Genomic DNA, 25371 nt, shown 5'->3' with positions numbered 1-25371 from the left:
TTTAATTTCTTCATCAGTACTGTACTAACAATGGACCAGTAAGACATTTACATAGGAAGTTACCTCCTGCCTGCTGCTCAGTCTTTATTTGCAGTGTTTTAATCTGTTGTTTAGCGTCATCCAACTCTACAACATAGTGAAAAAAGAACCTGCAGATAGTAGGTAGAATCTTAGATACACGAGTAGATGTAGAAGGCCAAAAAGAAAAGGGGTGTGAAGGCAGAGTTGTGAAGAGACAGAGGGGTGTAGAAGCAGGCACGCTGAGAAGCAGGCTGGCCCAGCAGGCATGGGCAGCAGAGCTCAAACATGAGCCTCGAGAGACAAGCTTAAAAACCGGCTTGATCAGACGGGCTATCTGGCTGGCAGATATTTTCGTAAACTAGCTGAAAGAGACAGACAGGCTGATAGACAGATTAAACGTGAGCGGAATCGAGGCAAAGAATTGACTGCAGAAAATGTGACGTCGTAGACGACTTGGCGGCAAAAGAGTGTAATCATTTGTTGACTCGACAAGAGTGGACAGGCTTGCTTGTAGGCAAAGCAATGGACTCAATAATTTCACGACCTGAATGCACTACCATTGTGTGCCAGGCGGCAAAAGCAAGTTATCGTAGTCAACTCGGTAGTGAAAAGACACAGCCAGGTGCAGGCATACACAGACTCAAGCACCAACAGATGCCCCTGGCAAGCAGACGCGAGCAGAGAGCAAGGCTGGCAGGCGGCTGTTAAGCTTTGCTGCTTTTTTTCAGAGGTGAGGTCCTGCAAAGTATTAGTAGCGCCTGACCTATTCAGCTAGCCAAAAGCTATTTATTTGCTTGGGCTTCTCGAGAGGTAAGACTTGACGATGATTGTCGCTTGACGATGATTTTATTGACAAAGGTTCAATACACCCTCTGTAATTCGAACAATAAGAGAGCGTGCTTCTTTCTTTAGACAAATAGCAACTAACCACACTAGATGCATTGGAATAGCACCTAGTGCAGAAATTTCAAACTCAATTGTCAAAGGGGAAAACAATCCAAACACCATCTAGGTTACGGGCTGAGCAAGATAAACACTTATTGAACACAATAAAACTAAATGTTTTTGGAACATAAATATGGATAAAAACAGACTGGAATATCCCTCTGAAACAAACTTCAAGCTAAGTTGACGCAAGAAGTACTCATCAAAGGCAGCTAAAGTGATGGATTAGGAGATCCTTAGTTCTGTGCAGCATTCCACTAACAGTGCTCCATATCGATTGGCAACGAATACCAATAATAATAATAATAATAATAATAATTATTATTATTATTAACTGTCAACTCTTGCTCAGCAGCTCACCTGTGCCCCCCAGGCAAGGAGCGGTCGTCAACCTGTTACTGGGACAACTAATCACAATGAGAAGAGGAAAGAATGGACACATATAAACAATATCAATGCAATGGAATGCTACTACCAAAGTCAACCAGAGAAGAGAGGATACATGAAAAGGATGCATCAGATATGGAAAGATCGAGGATGGTTCAGCACAACAGATCAAAGGATAGCAGATCAAGTCAGAGTCATCAAAAGAAACGGACTGATGTCCGACTTGGAGATAGAAGAGATAAGACAGAGAGTAACAACGACACCAACAAACGCTCTGATTCAGAACAATGTAAATGAACATATTGATGCAGTTGAAGAAGTAATGGAGAGCGACATTACTATGGAAAGAATAGAGACGCCAATCGAAAGACCAACATCGGGTGAAGAACAGAGAGAGATAATCAATCGCCTCAAAGACATCATTGAGGGACTGGAGCAAAAGCGAAATATGCCAAAATTAAAGAAGATACCGAAAGATAAGATCAGGAAGGAAACATGAATGATCAATCAGGCGATCGGGTTTATTGACACCACTGATATTGGAGGTACAAACGACTTGATATATGCATGAGCATGGCTGGTAATGAAAAGATTACAGAAAGGACAGAAAACCGGTGGCAGGAGAACCCAAATACCGGCATGGAAAATGAGACTAGAAAGAAAACTTGAGGAAACACGTAAAGATCTAGCAAAGATGAATAACATCAAAGAAGGTAGGCAATTCATCACAAGAGAATTAGAGCAAGGTTATTGGCTGAAGAAAAAAGGAATAGACCGAGTGATTGAGAAACTTAAACAGAGAGTGACATCCACAGCTGCAAAGATTAAGAGATATTCTGACAGAGTGAATCAGTTTCATACAAACCATCTATTTGGAACAGACCAAAAACGATTCTATCAAAGCCTAGAAGGTAAACAACAGAAACAGATACCACCGCCTGAGCCCAATGTTGCTCTAGAGTTCTGGAGTAACATATGGGCAAAACCGCACACTCATGAAGAAGATGCCAAATGGATCAAGGAGGCTGAACATGACTACAAAGATTTAGAGAAACAAACTGATATGGAGATCAACGTTGTGGGACTAAAAAGAACCCTTGGAAGATTGTCACCATGGAAAGCCGCTGGAACGGATGGAGTACAGGGCTACTGGGTCAAAAACTTCACAGCTCTTCACACAAGAATTGTAAATCAGATGAATGAGATTATCAAGAGAGGCACTCCGACATTATGGATGACAACAGGAAGAACGGTGCTAATACTTAAGGATGCAAGCAAAGGCAACATACCATCAAACTATAGACCGATTACCTGCCTGCCAATAATGTACAAAGCACTGACTGCAATGTTCTCGGACAGCATTAATGAACACCTGGAGAGAAATGAACTACTACCATGGGAACAGAAGGGCTGTGGTAGAAAAGTCGTGGAACTAAAGATTAATTGATAATAGACAAGTGTGTTATGAAAGACAGTAAGGCAAGAAAAACCAACTTGATGATGGGATGGATCGACTACAGAAAAGCGTATGATATGGTTCCCCACTCATGGATAATCAAATTAATGGATATGTTAGGGATCTCAGAAAACATCAAGAGGTTCATGACAGCAGGTATAAAACAATGGAAAACAGAGCTGGAAAGTGGAGGGAAAGAACTAGGAAAAGTATCGATCAACCGAGGTATCTTTCAGGGGGCAGTCTTTTTCCTTTGATGTTTGTGATGTCAATGATACCCCTCACAACTGTACTGCGCAAAGTTAAACCAGCGTACCATCTCAAAAACAAATGTGCAGTTAACCATCTACAGTATATGGATGACCTGAAACTGTATGGGAAGAACAAGAATGAGATTGAGACACTGATACACACAGTGAGAATCTTCAGGGATGACATTGGTATGGAGTTTGGATTAGATAAGTGAGCTACCATCACCATGGTAAGAGGGAAATTAAATGGCAGAGGAAATATCATGCTACCAAATGAAACAGAAATCCATGAACTAGAAGATAATGAAAGCTACAGATATTTAGGAGTTATGGAGGCAGATGACATAAAACAATCTGAAATGAAAGCTAAGATCAAGAAGGAATACATTCACAGGCTTATGAAAGTGCTGAAATCAAAGCTGACTGCTGGAAATCTCATTGCCGCTATCAATACATGGGCTGTGTCCTTTTACAGATACAGAGCAGGGATTATTCAGTGGACGAAGGCTGAGTTACAGCAACTGGACAGAAGGACGCGGAAACTGATGACAATGCATAAAGGTCTTCATCCAAGATCCGATGTAGATAGAGTATATGTTGAAAGAGACCAAGGAGGAAGGGGATTAATGAGTGTTGAGGAAACTGTGAATTACGAAAGTCACAGTCTGAAAAAGTACACAGAAGGCAGCCCAGTCGAATTTATAAGAACAGCAGGTAAGATCATAAATACCAACAGTGAAGATGGACGACAAGAGTATAGAAATCATCAGAAAACTGAACGAAAGCAAAACTGGCATGATAAACCAATAAACGGACAACATCTAAGACAGACAGAAGATCAAGCTGCAAAGGAGACATGGCAATGGATGAAGAGGGGATGTCTCAAACGAGAGACTGAAAGCCTGATAATTGCTGCCCAGGATCAAGCATTACGAACCAACTATAGGAAAGCCAAGATAGAAAAGTCAACAAACAATCCGAAATGCAGATTGTGCAAGCAGAAAGATGAAACAGTGTCCCACATAGTCATCGAATGCAGTAAGATCGCACAGACAAAATATAAAGGGTGGCATGACAAAGTGGCAAGTGCAGTGCAATGGAGCATATGTAAGAAACATGAGTTGCCCCACACAGCAAAATGGTACGACCACCGTGCAGAAGCTGTATTGGAGAACGAGAAAGTTACGCTGTTATGGGACTTCAATGTGCAAACAGACAAGGTTATTGAAGCTAGAAGACCAGACCTTATACTTATAAATAAAGAAACCAAACTGTGCCAGGTCATAGACATAGCAATACCTGGAGACACAAGGGTAGTACAGAAGGAAGATGAGAAGATTGGTAACTACAAAGAGCTTGGGTTCGAGATAAACAGACTGTGGAAGGTGAAGACCGAAGTGATACCAATAGTAATTGGTGCACTTGGAACAATATCAATGAGGCATGTAGCATACTTGGCGGAGGTGGGAGTGAACATGTCTTTTGAGACTATACAGAAGACGGCCATCTTAGGAACGGCTCACATTTTGAGGAAGGTCCTCTCTTAGTGGAGTTGAGGAAGATGGTTGATCCTTTGGCCTTTTGTTAAGACCCGGACTCAACATGGACTACAACCAGTCACCTACCACCACACGACTGTGAAGAAAAACTTTTACAATAATAATAATAAATGATCTTGCGGCAAGATATGATCACAAGGTGGACCGGATGTGGCCCCCGGATGTGGCCCCCGGCTGTGAGTTTGACACATGTGACTTAGTGGTTCAGGCGTAGAAGCCATTCGCGATTGTACAGAACACATGAAATCTTTAAAAAGTTATAAAACTTTGTAGTTATTGTCAGCCAATTTAAACATACCACAATATTTGTTGTTCAGTAAAAATAAAAAATAAAACATCATTTCATACCTACAGGTGTTAATGGAAGATAGGTTGAATGCATCTGATGAAAATAAATGTTGCCGTTATTTTGTAACAAGTTCTTTAAGCAGCATCAGCAAACATGAAATTTATCCTAAACTCAACATCATACTAGCTGTTTCTGCCTTAGAAAATTCGATCACACGTTGTCTTATAGTTCATAACAACAGCAAATCAACTAAATTGATTTTAATTTTTATATCGAAGATTACTATTGTTATAGATTTAACAACTGAATATTAAAGCAAGAGGCTGCTACAATATGTACACTACTTTGGTTTGTTATTCAGTTTACTGCTAAACATGACAAACGATAGAGTCTTAGCAAACCTAAACTATTCAACAATTAAAATTCTGTAGATATTCTACAGCAGTGTAAAACATGGTGATAATACTTTCTACTTCCCCTCAAAAACTACTGCATAGATGATTAGCTGTAGTAAAAAAGCTGACACTCATGATTAGCTGACTTACATAACAAAGGAGTGCAATGTTTTACTTCCAACTTTAAAGGAATGACTCACTAGTCTACCACTACATACAATAATCATAGTATCATTAATATTGCGTTAAATTTTTCACATCTCAGACATTTCAAAATACAGAAATTTTAACAGACAGAATAGTGTGGAACACGAAAGCCAAACTGCTGAGTCTGCCACAAGGAGTTGATATTTAAAGAGCTGCTAACATCACTTCAATCGTACCAGTTTTGACTATTAATATTAATTTAAATACTCAGACTATAAACTGTTCAGATGGAGGCTGGAGACAAGCACCACTCTTTCTATGCAAGACTCAGTGAGTTTACAGGTAAATAGAGATGCAATTATCCAGGGTATGTCACAGGGTTCCACAGTAAATGTATATAATGAATTACTAGCATTTAGTTTAGATTTTCCGTAGAAAGTTGCTGAGACTGAAGTGTTTAGCAATAGAACAGTTCAAGTGAGTAGCTGGTATCACACTGTATAACAATCCTACCTTCTACTACTGAGCCAAGCTGCCATCTCTTTAATAGCTTTGATGACTCCTTCTTCGTCCAATACTGAGCTTCCTCCAATGGAGTACGGTTGAATTTATTCTTTATGTTAAGGAGTGAAGAGACAGTCACTAAAGACATAGATTCTAGCATGACCTTTAGAGCAGTTGTATTTCCATTGCATGCTGCATAGTGTAGTGGAGTGTAGAGGCCGTTATTCTGTATGTTTAATAGGGAGTCTCTCTGTATTGAGGAGAAGGTGTAGAGGAGAGACTCTATACACTTGCTACTTCCACACCCCGCAGCCAGTGCTATAGCTGTGTTACCGTATTTAGTCTTCTCAGCTACAAACTCGTACTTCCTATCTTCACTCACTGTGTTTATCAGTAATTCTACACACTCACTGTATCCCCTCCTTACAGCAATATGTAGTACAGTCCATCCATCCTTCTTCATCCATAGCAACTCGTCTGCTGTTTTTCTAATTGCTGAAAGAAGCAGACGACAGATATTTGCGTGGCCTCCTTCTACAGCCACCATAATAGCTGAGTATGAGTCATGCTCTATAGTAATCAGTAACCTCAATAGCTCAGCTGGTTGGACAGTCTCTAAGGCTACCTTCAACCCTTGAATCTCTATATTTCTATCTCGAACATAATCCTTCAGCAGGCCTTCCATGTTTAACTGTAAAATATGTACTGCACTTTATTAGCTGCTGCATACAGTAAAATATGATAGAGAAATGAGAACAAAATGTGACTCAATTGCTGACTTGGAAAGCTGCCAACCATTACAGAGTGGCTGCAGGTGAACCCTGGATATTTACAGAGTATATAAATAAGGCCAGGAAAGTCAGACTCTGGAAGAGCTGAGAAACATGAATTATCTGCAGTAGGAAGTGTTTGCTGGTCTGATTATAACTTAGGAATGAGACCAGAGCCTCCTGACCTTAACTTAACCTCACTACATGACAGACTCTATAAGTCTCCTCAGGGTAGATAGTGATAGTCTCAGGAGGTCAGAGTTATATTATAATCCAACTGACTCAGTGTCTCTCCTCATCTACTCAATTATTCCCAGTAAGTACAAGATCAACATATGCTAATATAATATATAAGTTATACTTACCGGTTGCTATTTTGTTTGTGACCTGCTCTGACTACTACAGGCTTCTTTTTAGCTTGTAGCTGGTTATAATGATGTTATCTGTCTCCTGATTGGCTGAGCTGAATAAGAGTTACTCAAACAGTGATTCATGATGAATTTATCAGATATTGAATAAAGGAACAGAAGCTAGTTGTTACTGCAGCTTCATAATTGGCTGGTTTGACAGTCTTGTAATTGGCTAGTTTCTGTTTATTAGTTAAAGTGAAGTTTAGCTGCTTAATTTTATATAATAATATAACAAACATTATGTTACTTTTACTAGTAACAGAATGGCCTCGGGCATTATAAATATTCACACCGTGACCACTGGCAGTAATATGACAAATAGCAATTTTTTATAAAATAAACCTTTATACAATTCATGTTGCTACAAATAAATAGAACTCAAGATAAATATCCATTTTTGATTAACATGTATAGGTACTAAATACAATGCTTTATATTATATTTTACTACTAATCAATCACAAACAGTAAATAGTTAATGAAAATATTTAAAGACTCAAGTAAGTACATGTATGTTGAATACCCTAGGACACTTATGTATTCGCGGCATCTAACTTTCGCGTTTTCGCGGCAACAGCCCCTCGCGAAGATTTCATGAGCGAAACTAAACTATCATAACGAACGAACGAAAACGCGAAAATAAATGGCTTTCTTCATTGATATTCACAATGAAATCGTCATATTAGAAATGCAGGCAATTTTCATGTGTGGTTGGCTCATTGGGCAAGTTTTGCTAAACTCATTATAGCTAATACACCGACTGAGCAGCTTGGCAAAACAAATTAAGATAATAAATTTTTTTTGGAAAAGCCTAAACAAATGAAGAAGATGATGATATTAGTTTAGTCAATGAATTTGTAACTGATGAAGATGACAGTCTGGTAGGAATAGTCATAAAATTGAATAATTATTATTGTGGTGATGAATTTTATTACCAACCAAAAGCAATAACAACCCGGTGCAATGGCCACCGCGGCACCGTGTGCTTTAAATACTTGAATTCTAATATTGGTACCGATCAGTCACTGCGGCTTTGACGTCATTGATAGTCTAGGAAACAAATGGCAGCAAGCGATCAAATTACATTATGGATCTAGTCTACACATTTCTACCTGCGGTTCACAAATACAAACTACCGTACTTTTCGGACAATTAGCAGCTATTTTTTTTTGATGATTTGAGCCAAGCGGCTTATAGGTAGGCCAACAAGGTTGGGGCTATTCATTGTGGCTTATTTTCTATGGCTTTTTCTTTCACCGCTAGGGCGCACTAACGGGAATCTCCAATTAGTGCACATTTAGCTGTGAAAGAAAATACGAAACAATGCCTCACGGTACTGTCCTGTTAGGCACTAAGTTAAAAAGCGTCGGATAATACGAAACTGTGCAGTTTTGCACTCTTCCGTTTTAAATGGCGTTAAAAAGCAGTCCTTAGTTCTGCGGCTTATAGTAAGGTGCGGCTTATGTATTGTTTTATTATCGTTTTTGGAAAATAAAGCACATGTAGCTTATATAGAATAACGGTTTATAGTCCAAACAGTACGGTAGTCCCAAATTGAAAAATATTTCGTACCAGTGAACTGGACTTGAGGAATCTAATGTTTGTTCCACTGCATTTATTTTCACATCACTATATTTTCGCACTCATCAGAGCTGCGAAATTAAGTTCCAGCGAAATTTTACTCTGCATGCTACTCACGAAACTAAATACTAGCGAAATATAAGTGTCCTAGGGTATCTCAGCATATCAGCCACTCACACTGAGCTAGCAAAAACAGTGCATGACTTATAGACACTTGCTAGCAAATGTCACACATGAAGGTCTTCCCATGTTTTGTGACGATTCTGACGACCCGACGACAAATATATTTAAAAAGTGACGAACGAAACGATTATTTATCAATGTGGGTGACGAGGTGACGAGGTGACGATGATTGTGTAAGTTGGATTATTAAATGTACGGCTACACATAACAAATTTTTCGCTGGTTATGAGTTTTGGCCAGAGTTACAGAATTATTTGGTCAAAATTCACAGAATTATCTGAGCTGTGCATGCCTAGCGAATTCGTCGACGAAACGCTTTTAATAGACTAAACAAATTATTAGCGAGCACGATTCTAGCAGCTTTAACAATTAGTATAGTCCAAGACACCTATTGCAACACACAATAAAAGTACGAAGGCAATTCAACATAGTACACACGATGTAACTGTTTAAGTTGCACTATTGTGTGTTAGTGAGCACGACTCTAGCAACTTTTAAAATTTATGTAGTCCGAGAACATCATGCCACACGCAGGAACAATATTAAATCAATTCACCGAAGTAAATACGATGCAACCGACTTGATTGCGCCAAAGATGACAACATTTTCTACCACAAAACTTTTGCTGCTAAAAAGTAAATTTTTATTATTAAAAATAAATGATTTGTAGCAACAGTGTTCAAACAATAAATACATACAATAGCACAATCTAAGCACTTGCATCATGTGTACTATGTTGAATTGCACTTATACTTTTATTGTGTGTCATTATACATGTTTTGGACTATACTAATTGCAAAAACTGCTAGAATCGTTCTTGCTAGCACGATTCTAACAGCACAGAATAATTCTGTGTGTTTCGTTCGATTCGTGATTTCGGTCAGAACCAACAACAAGTTTGTTATGTGTGGCCATACCATTACTAACTTATTATTTGTCCATAAATCACCACGATCAAATGAAACTTTACTAGTTTTGGTTTGAAGCAGCTGGCTCAGCATTTATAGACTGCCAGGTAATTAAAGTAAACAGCAAATGCCGCGACATTGACAGCAAATCCGTTTCCAAGTCTGTGACTGACAGTGATTATTAAAGACAATCTCAGTCTAGTTTCAGTACAAGAAATGTAGCCCTAAAAACCTAAGATGGCTGTCACTCTTCGCGGACTAATCAGCAACGCTCCCAAACATCATTAATAAGTTTGTTGAGGTCGCTGGTTTAATCATGCTTTTGATTAGAAGAATTGAAAGCTGAGCAAATTTTATGTTTTTAACGCAACCCATTACCAGCAGAATGGATATTTGTATTAAAATAAGGAATGTGAAGAGAAAGATGTTGTTCTGGTCACCAACTTAAAAAAGGTGAGGACAGTGATTTTAAAAGCGACAACAGTGATTTTAAAAGTGACTATTCTGACGACAACTTAGTGTGGTAGGACCCCCACACATAGTAAGATAGCCAGTGGCGGGTGCTAGTCAAGGTCTACTAGTTAAGGCTACTGTTCCTCAGATAAATTCCTAAATACCAAACACTCAGCTTAAGGGCAGATAATAAACAGCATTGAGGTCAAGGATGCTTAATAGTTTGTAACACTTTTCAAAGACACACAAAGTTTTGTTTGAAATAAGTATTTGTCTGCCCATCGGAAAATGTGGCCGTAGTTGTGATAAGGTACGCCTGCTTGAATCAATAAAATTAGATATTTTATCTTTGGCGAGTGTGTCATGTGACAAGGCAAGCTAGCAGTAAGTGGACACTATTTAAGTATTTTTACAACTTTTCTAAAGACATAGTTTGGTACTAGCAGCTGCAATCAAAAAGCAGTAGATAAATTATTTTTAATTTGTTTAAACTTATTGTAAACCCTTTAAATGAACGCTATCTCCATTTAAACATCACTTTGACATTTTTTTAACTTTACAAACTCATAATAGCGAGTGACCAGTAGAAAATTGTTCTCAAAATTGTACTAATACTGACTCGGTTCCATTAATAACAAATAATTATAATTACCTTTGAAAGAAACACGGTAGAAATGATTAATAACTGTATCAGACTAATAGTAGTTCATTTGTTTGATGCGGTTTTGATACTTTGATGTAGGTAAAAACGGATTATATTTACGAGGGTATGTGAAGCGACTAGTTTTAGTCTAAAAGTTGGGCTTAGCGAATCAGCTATAGGTTTATAATTTGCGTGAAATGCAACGCGTAAGTGTTTATCTCTGCACGAAAAATTGTTTGGAGGCTAATATCGTTTAGTTCAGCAACGCAAAGGAAGATTTGAGGTCAGAAAATATTATGGAAAGTATTGAGTAGCCAGAAGTTGCTTGTTCTATTGAATGCAACAATCAGAACGCAATTTACGAACCTAACGAGCAAATACTCAGTTTCAAAATTATAAATTTTTGTTTATACATACTAAAACTACTTGCAGAAGTATGGTTCATTTATGTCACTTGTTCGTGAATGTATACATTTGTAACGTCTGATAAATTATTACTATAAAGCTTGTAAAATTCCAGATTTATAGTATATTATTTAATAGCTCCTTTGCGGTTATCCTTACACAGCTTACAATGGATCAACCTTCATAACCCTTCTTCTATCGCATATAAAAGTTGGTTTTCACTGCAAACTGTAGCAAACCTATCAATGAATGTAATAAGCTTTTATGTAACAATTTTAAATATAGAATAACATAAAGATATACCTCCAAACTTGGTACAAATAAAAAAATTCAAAGCACTAACAAATTGCAAGGCGGGGCAACAGAATCATGTGTTATAGTATCATCACATGTTAATTGCAAGTAATATATATCAACTGCCAGGGATACTGCTCCTCTTCCCATGCTTGTTATTTAGAGATCCTCGACAAGTTAGCAGATTTATTGCATTCAAAAGAGTTAATGACATTAAGGGTTAAGACATTGGCTTCGCCTGTAAAATGGTAAAAATTATCTTCCAAAATTCACAGAGCTATTTGCAAAATACAACAACACCCTCTATTTGATCGATATTATAGATAGGGGAAAGGTTAAAAATAGAATGCAATGTCATTCAAATAAAGGTTTCGCGGTAATTTTAGTAGTAAACAATTCTAAATTATAAACTGAATATCCTCTGAAATACCCTCCAAGTCAGCTTATTTTGTCATTCAGCCCAAGTTCCTCTGCAGATGACATAGTTTCATACGAGCAAAGTACAGAATAATCCCAATGTATACTGAGCATACATTGTCAACCTTTGGTTGGGCGTATGTAATCCTCAGATAGTTATCGAAGAGTAATAAAACTCTCGTTCATATCAAAGGTTTTATTATGTTGACCTGAAATTGTAAAAGAAAAAAGAACTGCTCTGTAAGAATTAGCATGATTGTTACTCACCATTATGTGCCTTGAATAAAAATTTCATATAAACATACAAAATCTTTAATAAATAATACAGGTGTGATACAGGACGGAACTAAAACATGTGATACAACTTCTCTATCTGTTTAGAAACAAGAGAAACAGAGCTATAAATAGTTTTATTAATAAATTACTAGTTGAAGCAGATTATTAGTTATACATGTAGTTGATAGTTATAAAGTATTTTAAACTTTACTATGATTATTGTTGAACTCAAACTGACAGTTTTTAGTTATTGCCACACAAGGAGAGGCCACCCAATCTACATGCTGAGCTATTTTAAAGCAGTGAATGGAAATGAAGAGAGCACTCAACCAATGTGACCAGCTGGCATTCACCAGATTGTCTGTCATATAACATAGCTTGTAAGCAAAATTTTACTGGGCTACTATATTGCTGACCCTCACCTCTTCCTTAATTTTGTGGCAATCACCACAGAGAAATTAGGTTATCTAGCATTCCTTGATAAACTAGGTTAAAGGTTGAATCACAACAAAATTCACATTATCGTTATTTGATATGAAAAGATTCACCATGACTTACTCTGTGGTGTTGTGGGTGCACAATATGTGGAAAGGTGATTACAAGCTTTTAAAACCTCAAAAACGAACAGAAAATCGCAGCCACACGAGACCGCCGTAGTTTGCATTCCTTTTCTAAAACAGCTCATATGTGATGTAGTTGTGAGAGATGGTTTTTGTTTCCACTTTTTTCCAACCTTATTCGTTGAAATAATTTCCCAAATGCCCTCCAGTATGAAAATATTCGCTTGTTATAGAAATTCGCAATTTCACGAATAATCAATTTCGTAAATTATTAAATTCCATGAATAATTAGTTTTATTTTTAATCACAAGGGAAAATAACTACTGCATCAAATTAAAAACTAGCCGCTAAGCTTGTTTTTAGTATAAATACTAATCATTGTTGAGTTCCAAAACATTTTTATAATCATTGCCTGAGCTTTGAGTTAACACCATTGCCAGTGCATCACATTTCTTTACAAAATGATTCAAGGTTGTCACAAGATAGGCAGAATGGCGTCAACGCAAAAATAACAGCTAGGCAAAAGTACTAAACGTAGCCGAGTTCCAAAACTTCTTTAAAATCATCACCAGGCTTCAATTTTTATTGCCATTGCATCAAATCTCTTTACAAAATTATTCAACGTTTTCACAAGTTATTCGCCATGGCTTCATCATCGCAAAAAAATCTCTCCTTGTCTTTTTACTTCGAAATCAACCCCATCAATCGCTAATCTCGAAGTTGAGGACAACCATGATTCTGATCTGGACATTATGGTATGTATTTAATTTGCAGTGCAAATACTTTTTTCCGTAACTAACTGTATTAGTTAATTCGTTTGTTTAAAAACTGATCGCTTTCATTAAATACTTCAGCAATTGTTTTTGTACTTTCTTAACACTTAGTTATATTTTTTTCTTCTTGTGTTGACTGCGGATTGAGAATGAAACAACTTACTCCGATTACGAAAACTAGAGACAAGTAGTAATATTCATCAAGGCAGGAATATTGGCAGAGAAGCAACTAGTCCACCTAGACCCTTCATCGACAACAACTCCTTGATATCGCTGCAGCAAACATGATTAAATTATATATTTCATTTCATGTATAAATATATTATAATTTATTACAAACTTGAGTGTCCAAATAAAATATTTCAAATACAAATATTATTTTACCAACTATGAATGGAGTAAATATAAACAATTTAGTATATATGGCGGTTGTCTAGAGCAATAAAATTAAACTGAACCTCTTGAAAAGTGAATACTAGCGTGTAGTGGTGCTCTCTGACTAGTTATTTTAGTAATAGCAGCTCTATATCGTTGTCACTGTCTTGGGTAGATGTTAAAGGCAATTATTTCGCTACTACATGGCTGGTAAGGAAGTTATCATCAGAACTCTCCTTGTGGCTTACTATTGCAAAGTTCTTCCGGTTGGCCACAGATTTGGGCTTGTAAGGGCATTTTGTTCTTTTTTTAAACATATATATTCTCCTCGTAAGTAGCTGCGGTCACTTCTAACTCAATTTCCAGACTTCCCTGAATGATTCGTGATTTTTTAAGAATGAAATATACCACCCTTGCAGTATTGTGCTTGCGTGTATGATAAAAAATCTCTCTCACACTGAAACAAATAATGAAGCGGTAGGGATAGAAAAATAAATATTGCGTTTTACCGAAGAACCAAAGTAAAATTCAACTAATTTAGTAAATGGTTTTGATAAAACTCATTACTTACCACTAGTTGTTGGTTCATCCAAGGTCTCAAAATCTATGAATATTCGTAAAAACCTCTGAACGCAACAAAAAAGTTATAGCTTAGCTGTCCCGCCTCAGCACGATCCACCCGTAGTTGTAAGCTAAATATAGAAAACGAAACACGCAATGCGCACTTGCGTAGGGTTAACTCAATTGGTAGAAGTAATAGGGTTAACTATTCATAGAGAGTAGCAGTTTTTAGCCGCGAATAAATTAATCAGTGAATATGCATGAAATGACAATTTTCGCAAAATATAACTTCGCAAATAAATTCATCCTGTAGGGTATACTTCACACATTCAATAAAACTATATCTATTGTTCTTATGCGTCTGTTTTATCATCATCGTAATGCTGTCACTTTTACCAGTGATATCTGATAACTTACCGTAAAAATTTGTTTAATTTTTTGGCCTTAGCTTGAAAGAGTACATATCATTATCTGATAATCATGACGAGCATGTTGGTCACTTGTGATAATCGAAAAATGCTGCAGAAAATATTTGCGAAGTATTTGGTCACACGATCAGATTACAACTTGCCGATTATACCAGGTCGAAACAAACCTGTAAAGTAGCGAGCATCTATATATGATCCGGGGTATTCGGTAAAACCCGAAGTGTTTGTCATAAACTAGTACTACGATAAGTTTTATATTGAGCCGTGTATTGGCCTTTTAATTCACGTGAGAAAATACGTGGCAAGCCGATAACCAAATTTCGTGACTACGTCATCGAAATAAAGAGATTCCAATCAACGGCCGCTTTTCGTTTTTGAGGTTTTAAAAGCTTCTAATCCCATTTTCACATATTTGGCACTTACAACACAACAGAGTAAAACATGGTTAATCTTTTAATACCAAATAAATGTAATGTGAATTTTGTTGCAAGTTAACCTTAAAATAAAAACTTATTTATAATTGTATGCGTAGTCAGCTAAATAAATTTAGGTTAAATGTAAAGTTTCTTTACTGTTGCGTAGCGTGACAAAAGTGTAGAGTTCAGATTGAGTTGTAGTCAAGTATTTCCTGAACCATCGCTAGCCTCTACTGTCTGTCTCAAAGGTGAGAACTCTGTACAGTACAGCATATAAAGATATTCTTTCATTGCAGACCATAACCATTGGATACATTAGGTATTTGTTACTTTGTGACTGCAGGTATTGAGTTAAACCAATGAAAAACACATTTCCGTTGTAATAGCCACTCTAGCTTCTTTATTCTACTGGAAGGAATAAACTAATTCCTATTTATTTATTACATAAGAAAAATTGTTTTGAGATATGAGAATTGAAATAGGAACTATGTTCTAGAACTCATTAAGCTCGTATATGTTGAGGTATCGCTCTATTTTTACTGTTGAACAAGAAGATATTATCCCATTCAGGACTAATTAGTTATGGGTTGACTGCCCCCCCAGCCTAATTAATTTTTCACTAGCCTTACAATTAAAACAGAGCTACACGAAATTGAGTATAACTGGAATTCTTTTTAAAATAATCTTGATTTGATTTTTGCAGCTTAACAAAAACATTCAAGGCTCCAATTTGCTACAAATGTCTCTGCACCTTTACAAATTCTACTAACCACAATTTTTAATACTTCCGTGAACTTTTCTTCGATCAAAATTATTTTTTTAAGTTTCATAGCAACTCACAAGCAGTTTTTTTGTACTGACATTGTTGGACTTATGTTAGATTCATAGCAAATTTTATCAGCAGCAAACAAAAAAAATATTTCTCAATTCCAAGCAATAGAACAGGTGTTACGAGCTTCTAACCAACACTACATCACTGACAGTTTTATCAATTATATAGTCAAACAATTTCTTAATTTATATTGAAATGCATTGCAGAGGTTATTATGAATATATTATGCATAAAAAATACTGAAGTTACCAGCTAACAGACAATCACCAGCAAAGAAAATATGTTTTAAAATACAATAAAATATATTGTGAAAAATACAGTAAAACTGAATATGCATGAAAACGAAATAATATACAAGTATACATGTATAATATGGGTGTGTTCATAAAAAATGATGACACAGTGAGAGTTATTTGATGCCAACTACACATGCATATTTGCTGCCATTTTAAGTTAGTTGGTGTAGTATATTCTTAGCTTTCAGATGATATAAAAATTATTGCTTTCAAGATAGTAGTTCCGGAGCTATGATGTGCAACATTGGTAAATGATGAGACATCACAAAAGTGTCTAATCATTTAACATGTTTCACTTTATAGCTCTGGCACTGCTATTTCAAAACCTATAAATTTTATATTATCTGAAAGCCAAGAATATACTGCATCAGCTGCTCCAATAATTTTATAATGGGAACAAATATGCATATTTGGTTGGCATCAAATAACTCTAAATGTTCCATCACTATTTATGAACACGCTCATATATTTATGAAAGAATTATTTTAAAAGTTCCGCTCGGTATGCCACCACTTAAAACATGGAGCTGGACGCAAAGGAATGTCACAACTAAACTCGGAGCTTGGTTAAATGTTAGCATCTTGTGAGTCGTAATTACCATCCAGGTCACTATCATCAGGTATTGGTGTTGAAGCCCTAGGCTCAGCATCAATGGCATCATCACTCACAAGCCCTTGACTGTCTTCACCTACTTGTAGCAAAAATGATCGGTAGACAGCAACCTATTTGCTTTCAAACTTCTCGTACAGCCTAGAAAAAATTGTGCTTTAGTAGCTTTTCATGGTAAATACCTGATAAAAATTGAAAAATAAGTAGTCTACTGCAGCTAAAAACTGGTAATACAAATTGCAAATATTTTTTGATACTGTAGTTATAAACACAGAAAGTCATGAAGATGATTACTGTGGTAAGAGTCCCCTATCAACCAATATTAGAGCCTAGTGGTTGGGGCTAGTTTATAGTAGATGTTGAGGTTGAGAACTATAATTATGCTTGACTAACTATGGGTTGAATAATTGGATATAAAAGAAATAAGAAATTTTAGTTATCTTGTAGTCCTACAAGGAAATCATAAAATTATTATTTATTATGGGGTAGTAGAGTGATGAGTTCATGCTTCAAGAAGAATCTAAATTGATTTGGATTGAAAATGTTATAATCACGTGTATCATGAAAAAATCCATATATTGCACTGTTAGAACAAAGTTTGTTTGAAATTCACAAGAAAAGCTTCGGCTTTTCATCGTTTTTTGTCGGTAAAATTATATAAATAGCCACATAAAACTTGCCTTCTTCCATCAGAAAGTTCTCATTTTCTTCTTGAACATCACTTTCGTTGCTATTTTTTCCCCTGAGCTATTTACCACGTCTGTAGTAATTTTTAATCACTTAAAAATTTTTGCCATCGCTCGGATAAACTTTTCTCAAAATGGTGATCAAAAGATTTTCAAAACAGTTGATATCTATCACGTAATTTGTTAGTTAAAAATCTATTCAACAATCACATATTTGGTATCAAATTGATGCCAAGGCTCTTAAACTTTGTTTGGCGAATGAATAAGACCAATGTACCTAAACAACTAAGCAATAGAGTGAATCAAAATTCAACCCGTAGTAACCGGGAACAGGCCTGAGTGGGTTAAACGGGAGACCAAAAGTAGCGAGGGATAATTTTGTTAACATCTCTAGATGCTTTGCCTAGTAATACATAAAAGTGCCTTCATATCTTAAAATAATACTCTCTATATAACATAAAAGAATTCAAATCTGACATACCGTAAAACCTCCAATTGAATGCCCCTCTATTTGAACACCACTTCTATTTGGCCGTAACTATATATGAGAAAAGGGTTGATAAATAAATAGCAACCCTCTATTGAACGTAACCTGCATTTGACCGCAGCTTTGACTATCTTTGACATTTTTGAACCCATAATATCAAGTGTTCGGTAGAAAAAAGCCTCCACATAATTGTAATGATAATAAGTTAATTCATAATTGTTTACATTAATAATAATCATTGATGTTGTAAACGATTCATTGTTAAATAACGATAAAATCTGTTTCTGTAAAGTTCATTTATGTCACTTGTTCATGGATATACATGTACATTTGTATCGTTTAATAGATTGTCTTGTATAACTTCTAAATATGAAGATTAATAGCCTATTATTTAATAGCATCCTTGTGGCTATCTTAACACGGCTTACATTGGATTGATGTCTATAACTCAACTTCTATTGAACATAAAAAGCTAGTTTTGGACGCAAACTGTAGCAACTATATCAATGAATGCAATGAGCTTTTTTGCAACACCGTGAAACATACATATAAAATAAAAATATATCTTCAAATTTAAAATTAAATACAAATTTAAAAGGCCAACAAAATGCAAAAAAGGACACAGGCAATAACAGCTATGGCCAAATGGCGAATCAAGATCCAGATTCGGATCTTTGGAAGTAATTTCTTTAATTTGCTTTAAAAATGTTTTTTGTAAACTTATATCAGAATTTTTGTGAATTCCTTGTTTTCATCAATGATTTTTGTAAAAAGTAATTCATTCATAAAAAGTAAAATATTCATCTTCGTAAACTTTAGGAGTCGCTGTATGTAGCAAAAAACTGCGTTCTGATAGTAATGTGAAGTCAAAGCCCACTCCTCATTTCTCTCACTAATATCAGACATATTTACTGAAGCACATATATTCACTGATTTGTAGTCATTATGTATACAAGCAAAAATTTCTAAAATCATATTTGACGCCTTGTTTAAGATGTAGATAACTACTTTCATGTTTATGCATGATAAAAAAGAAAAATACACATCTTCAGATTGTTGTGGATCTTTCATTTGCCAGAATTGTCTGTAACGGATAATGGCCAAAATCATTTGGTCATCCCTAGGCTATAATATAATCACAGGTCCATTGCAAGCAATATATATCAACTGGTAGAGATCATTCTTGGTTTCTCGATGCATATTTATTAAGAGATCTTTGGTAAGTTATGCAAGTTAGCAGATTTATTGGATCCGAAAAGTTTCATATTGCTCCACCGGAATAGAGAGCCCAATATAGGTGACATTTGCTTCACCAGTAATATGGCTAGATTTATCTTCCGAGAATTCTGACGAGCCATTTGAAAAAACACACTGCCTGTCTCTATTTGAATGCCGCCTTTAATTGATCGCCACGGTAAAAAAATGGTTGGAAAATAGAGCGCCATGCCATTCAATTAAAGGTTTTACGGTATATTTTAATACACAAAATTAAAAATAAAAAATTAACCCAATGAGAATCTTTGAAGCGAAAAAAATCTGAAAGAGTTAAAACATTTCTTACACTTGCTTTCTATTGGACATGAGGCCATTGGACTAAGCCTTCTCTAACGGAAGTACTGGGATGCTGAAACTGGAGCCAACCACTTACCTATCTGGCCTGACAATATAACTGCCAGAATAAGCGAGTAACCGGGAAGGGAACAGCACAAAAGGTAACAAGAAGGCTACACAAGAAATATGGTAGCTAGTTGTAATGATCAAGGTAAATGATGGGTTGAGATAAGCAAGTCTTGGGGGGGGGGGTGGAGAAGTAAATCTCTTTAAAAATAAATATTAGCAATGACATGTCATGAGCAAATGACAAATCTCTGTAAATAGGTAAGGCTGAAATGCTATGATAATGAAATGCTTGTTATAGAAGATTCATGGTTGATGAATGTGACAAATGCTCTTATTAGAGTCACTAACTGATCATTTCCCAATCATTAGAGCAATATGCATATAGAGAGTGTAACTCCCAATTTACAGACATGTGCAGGTCTATGTAATAGAATATCAAGTATCCCTAATATATGATAGATATTCTTGCACTATTGTTCCATTCCATCTGTTAGTTAATGAGGCTGAACAATCAGGTTATTTTATCATAGAAGAGCGCATAACTCCTGAATATAAAAACAGTAGAATGAAAAGACCTTTTTGATGTCAGCTGTCATATTGGAGGTTGTAATCAACCAAAGGGACAGATTAAACTTGAACTTTGAGCATATTATAGAAATAAACTGTTACAATGACAGTCAGCATAAACTTAGTCATCAGTTCATGGTTTGCTCTGATTTTATAATATGGCTGGCAGCATCAAGCACCAGCACTGAGAATGTAAACATCGAGCGCAGATGTATGTAGATGCTTGAAATGAATGAAAAGTTGAAAATTTGAAATTTGAAAATAGGAGTACAAACACAAATAAGATGACTTGTTGTTTCTGTCATATGACTTAACACCACAATCGTGGACTATTGTGTTGATAGTCTAAAAGTAGAACAGGGTAAACTTACTAAATAGATGATAAAGAGAAGACAACTGAATAATAGAAAGCAATGGAAATCTGAGACTAGAAAATAAACTGATATGTTTCTCCTTTCATCTCATCAGACTTTAGGAGCATGAAAACTCACAGTCAAGATTAAAACTGATGAGTGAAGAATGAGACAACAAAACCACAACTACTAAAGAACACAAAAATATTGTTTGACAAGTGTTTTGACATCTCCCAAAACAACCAGCTCAACTTGAGGTTTCAACTGAATCGTTTTGATCTTAAAGCTTGCATACAATATTACAATTATTGAACATAGCTTGGCTGGTTGTGACTGCATGAACACTGCAAATAGCTTGTGGAAAGCTTTGGCTTATGGGAATGACATCATTCCAATGAATAGGGAGTGGCACAGGCACCGACTGAAATGGAAACTAGTGTTTGGGGTTGTGAATGTGTTGGAAACTAACATACTTGACTTATTCATAACATATTCAGGAGAATATTGATGAGCTGATGATGATAGAGCTAGCTGAACAACCTAGATGAAATGTGCCTGATCATAGTTCTGCAAGAGTGTATATTTATATACCCTCGCCAGCCCAGTTATTGCATTTAAAATTTAGGAATAAAAAGATCTGCCTCACAAATGATTTGATCTCAGATTCTCCCTGTATACAGACGAGCAATCTAATCCACTACAATTCGATAGCCAAGCTTTTATTGCCTGCTAGCATTTTCATGGCATCCGTAAAAATAATCAAGCTTGAAGCTCATTAACTAAACAGTTCATTATAGTTATGCAAAACATAACTATTATTAAGTTGTCTGCCAATACAATAATTGTTTTAGTGAAGACAAGTTTACCTTCGCTGGCTTACCGGGCAAATCACTCAAATTCATTGCGTAGTTGTTTTATTAGCCCTTCAACGCCATTGAGCATTTAGGTAAAATATATAAATGCGATAGCCTGTCTGTCATGCTATAGAGATAAAATTTTAAGGACAAAAAATTCTGTTTCACAATGGATTGGATCTTGGCACTTCTAGTTCTAGAGACCATGAGCTTACCTATTAAACTTTGCCTTCAACTGAACATAACAATCAATAATAATGAATATATTCATTACATCGGTTATAATATGCCTAACGACATCGCACCTCATGCTGGGCTCTCAGCCTCACCAGAGGAATGCACAGAGTAGCAGGAGTAACAAAAGCAACTTATAAACAGTTGTAGGTAGTATAGTGCAAGGGTAATGTAGTATGTAATGTAATGTAGGCATTGTAATGTCAAGTGTAATGCAAGGTAATGTGAAGGGCATTCACTTAATATATTATATACAAGTTTAATATGTTATACAAAGGCTACATTTTATACACCAAAATGTTTGCACATGTCAAACAATGTCTCACCATAATGATGTTCCTTTTGGCCATTTTAAAGGAAGATCAAAAACTGACCAGATTATTGGCCTATATTAATAGATCAGATATATAGATATACATGTATATGTATAGTACTAAATATATAAGAAGGGGATATTACAACAATCACACTATCATACTGAGTTTTCCAACTGTACACATATTTTTAAAAGGTCATAACGGGCATTAACTGCCGTATACCGTAGCACGTAATGTATCAAAATTTGAATTGTAGCGGCAGCTGTAAATTATCATTTAAAGATTGTCTTGCAACAAAATTCACATTACAGTTATTTGGTATCAAAAGATTCACCATGTCTTACTCTGTTGTGTTGTAGGTGCCAAATGTCTAGAAATGTGATTACAAGCTCTTAAAAGCTCAAAAACGAAAAGCCACCATAGATTTGAATCTCTTTATTTCGATGACGTAGCAATGAAATTTGGTTATTGTCTTGTCACGTGATGTTCTCACGAGAATTGAAATCCCAATAAAAACCTCAATATAAAACTCATCGTAGCACCAGTTTATGGCAAACAGTTTGGGTTTTACCGAAAGTGTTTGCAATATATCTATGTATCAAACATTGATGCTCTCTACTTTACAGTTTGGTTTCAGCCTGGTCTAACTGACAAGCCGTAATCTGATCATGTGACCCAATACTTTGAAAATAATTTTTGCAGCAATTTGTGATTATCACAGGTGACCAACAGGCTCATCATGATTATCAGGCAATGATATGTACTCCATCAAGACAAGGCTATAAAATTAAATGAATTTTTAAGGCAAGTTATAAGATATCACTGCTAAAAGTGACAGCATTTACAATGATGATAAAACAGACGCGTAAGAACAATAGACATGATTTTATTGAATGCGTGAAGCATATTTGTGAAAATATTTCGACGAATAAGGTTGCATGAAAGTGTAAACAGAAACCATCTAACACATCTACGTCACATTTGAGCCATTTTGGAAAGAGAATCCAAACTATGGCGGGCTCGTGCGGCTGCGATTAACTGTTCGTTTTTTAGCTTTTAACAGCTTGTAATCACATTCCCACATATGTGGCACCTACATCACAACAAAGTGAGACATGGCGAATAATTGACATCAAATAACTGTAATGTGAATTTTGTTGCAAGACAACCATTAAAGAAATTTTAACCTCTCCACTGGACTGGTTACAAACAAAGGAAGTATCAATGCCTTAATAATTGCAATTGCCCAAACACAATTGCGCCCATTCAACAGCAAGGTAAAAAGTTCATCTTAGACATATTCTTTCATTGCAGCCGCTACATCTATACATAAAATTTTGGTATACGAAAATCTGCAATGAACTTCCATTTCAGCCAGTCATCGATTTTTAAAAGTTGTGTACTATTGGATGTTTTGAGTGCTAAACCTTCCTGTTTCTAGGTTATTAGATGTCTAATTTCTGTTGAGTGTAATCGAAGAGTAAATGAGATGTCGTGTTGTTTGAACTACAGACTTCTCTCTTGCTTTTTACCGCCACCATTCGCAATGCATGTATTGCTAGCGATATTAACCAGTTTTTAATTTATTTTCTCTCATGCATCAACTATGCACATGAAGCCACTTATGGACGCTGATTGTGAAACTACAATCCACATTTTTCATTTTATAAAAGCTTGGAAGCACCAAGTACTTGTGCAAACATGCAAAACGTTTGCACTACATCAACAATTTCACACACAGATCTTTATGCAAAACCTTATGTAGTGTAACCAGGCTGGCTTTACGCTAAGGGTTGTCTTCCTTGCCTATATCGTGCTACGTGTTTTTGCCAATGAAATCGGCAGTCATTCTTTGTACAAGTTAACACTAATAAACTTCGAGTGGAACTGCAATTCTTCAAGTCTACATTTAGCAACTGAATCGCCAAACGCAATAATACTACAGTAAACACACCAAAACAAATTTTTTTTAAAAACGGGTTTTTAATTACCAATATATATGTTCCCACACTCTTACGCTCGCCAAGTGGCGCGAAAATCCAATTATAATGATGACGATAATAAAAGATCTGACGAGCTTACATTTGTTATATCATTTATGTAATAAGATGCATGTACATGTAAGTCCAGCTTTATTGGCATCAGACAAGTGACTGAAAAATAATATCAAGATGGCGACTCCCTGGTGGAAACCTAGCCTGGGAAACCAATAATAGATACATAAACAAGACTAACTAATATAAGATCTCCCTTTCGTGAACATAAATTAAACCCAAAATGTTACCAATGAAAGCACAGGTGCTCAGGTTCACAAACAGCTACAAGTAATGTTGATTGTGAGTAGTTGCATAGTGTATGTAGTAATGAGTATTATGAGAGCAAGCAAGAGAAGATAATAACGCATTACAATTGAAAAGGAAATGCTGTAACATGAGTTATAAAGCGATCTATAAAAAAAACTATGAAACAATCTAGGGAAATGCCATGAAATTCTGGCAAATAAAACACAATCCATGTTTTTTTATGTCACTCATCTCTGTACCTAACAGGAAGCCTTATTGTTCTGCCTAATCTGGTGCGTCGCACTGGAGTCCGCCCACTGGTAGTAGCCTGTTGCGGTGTGGGAGAGGTAGCATCACCAGGACGAGGCCCTCCAGCAACTGGAAGGGGAACAGGATTTGGTGAAATGTTTTGAGTTGGTATCACTTTTGGGCTAGTGTCTGTGGTCTGATTACCTACCTGACTAGGTTCTAATGAATTTGGCTGAACTAAAGTAACAGAGCTAGGCATTGAATTATCAGGCTTTAACTGTTCTCTATTACGTCTTATGACCATACTTGTTGCTGGATTCTTTATGGAGTATGACCTGTAGCTGTCATGGTGTCCTATCACCACTGCCTTCTCCCAGTTACCCTTTAAAGACTTAAATCTTACCTGCTGCCCTTCTGTTAGTATCTCATGTTCCGGCACTGTTTTCACATCATGATAGTTTTTCATTGCACATTGTCTCTGCACTAACTTTGCTTTCCTCTCTTAACTTTCCTTTGTCTCTGCAATAACCTGATTTCTATCATAGGCCCTAGGAAACAAGCACTGCTTTTGTACTGGAA

The 25371-nt window shown here is 36.1% G+C and overlaps 3 protein-coding genes across 3 annotated transcripts; 2 read left to right on the top strand and 1 right to left on the bottom strand.

The window, feature by feature from the left end:
* Positions 1–1936: 1936 nt before the first annotated feature.
* LOC137401927 (uncharacterized) lies at positions 1937–2800 on the top strand. Its single transcript, XM_068088400.1, has one exon. It carries the CDS (start codon positions 1937–1939, stop codon positions 2798–2800), a length of 864 nt encoding a protein of 287 aa, XP_067944501.1.
* A 487-nt stretch (positions 2801–3287) lies between these two features.
* On the top strand, positions 3288–5800 carry LOC137401926 (uncharacterized). The gene is made up of 2 exons (XM_068088399.1): positions 3288–4280; positions 5738–5800. Exons 1-2 carry the CDS (start codon positions 3288–3290, stop codon positions 5798–5800), a joined length of 1056 nt encoding a protein of 351 aa, XP_067944500.1.
* Positions 5801–5907: 107 nt separating this feature from the next.
* Positions 5908–6639, bottom strand: LOC137401925 (cortactin-binding protein 2-like). Its single transcript, XM_068088398.1, has one exon. It carries the CDS (start codon positions 6637–6639, stop codon positions 5908–5910), a length of 732 nt encoding a protein of 243 aa, XP_067944499.1.
* Positions 6640–25371: the final 18732 nt, after the last annotated feature.

Source organism: Watersipora subatra, chromosome 8 (assembly GCF_963576615.1).
Source record: "Watersipora subatra chromosome 8, tzWatSuba1.1, whole genome shotgun sequence".
NCBI lineage: Eukaryota > Metazoa > Bryozoa > Gymnolaemata > Cheilostomatida > Watersiporidae > Watersipora > Watersipora subatra.
Note: the sequence above shows the minus strand (reverse complement) of the source record. Positions and strands in the feature narration are given on the sequence as shown.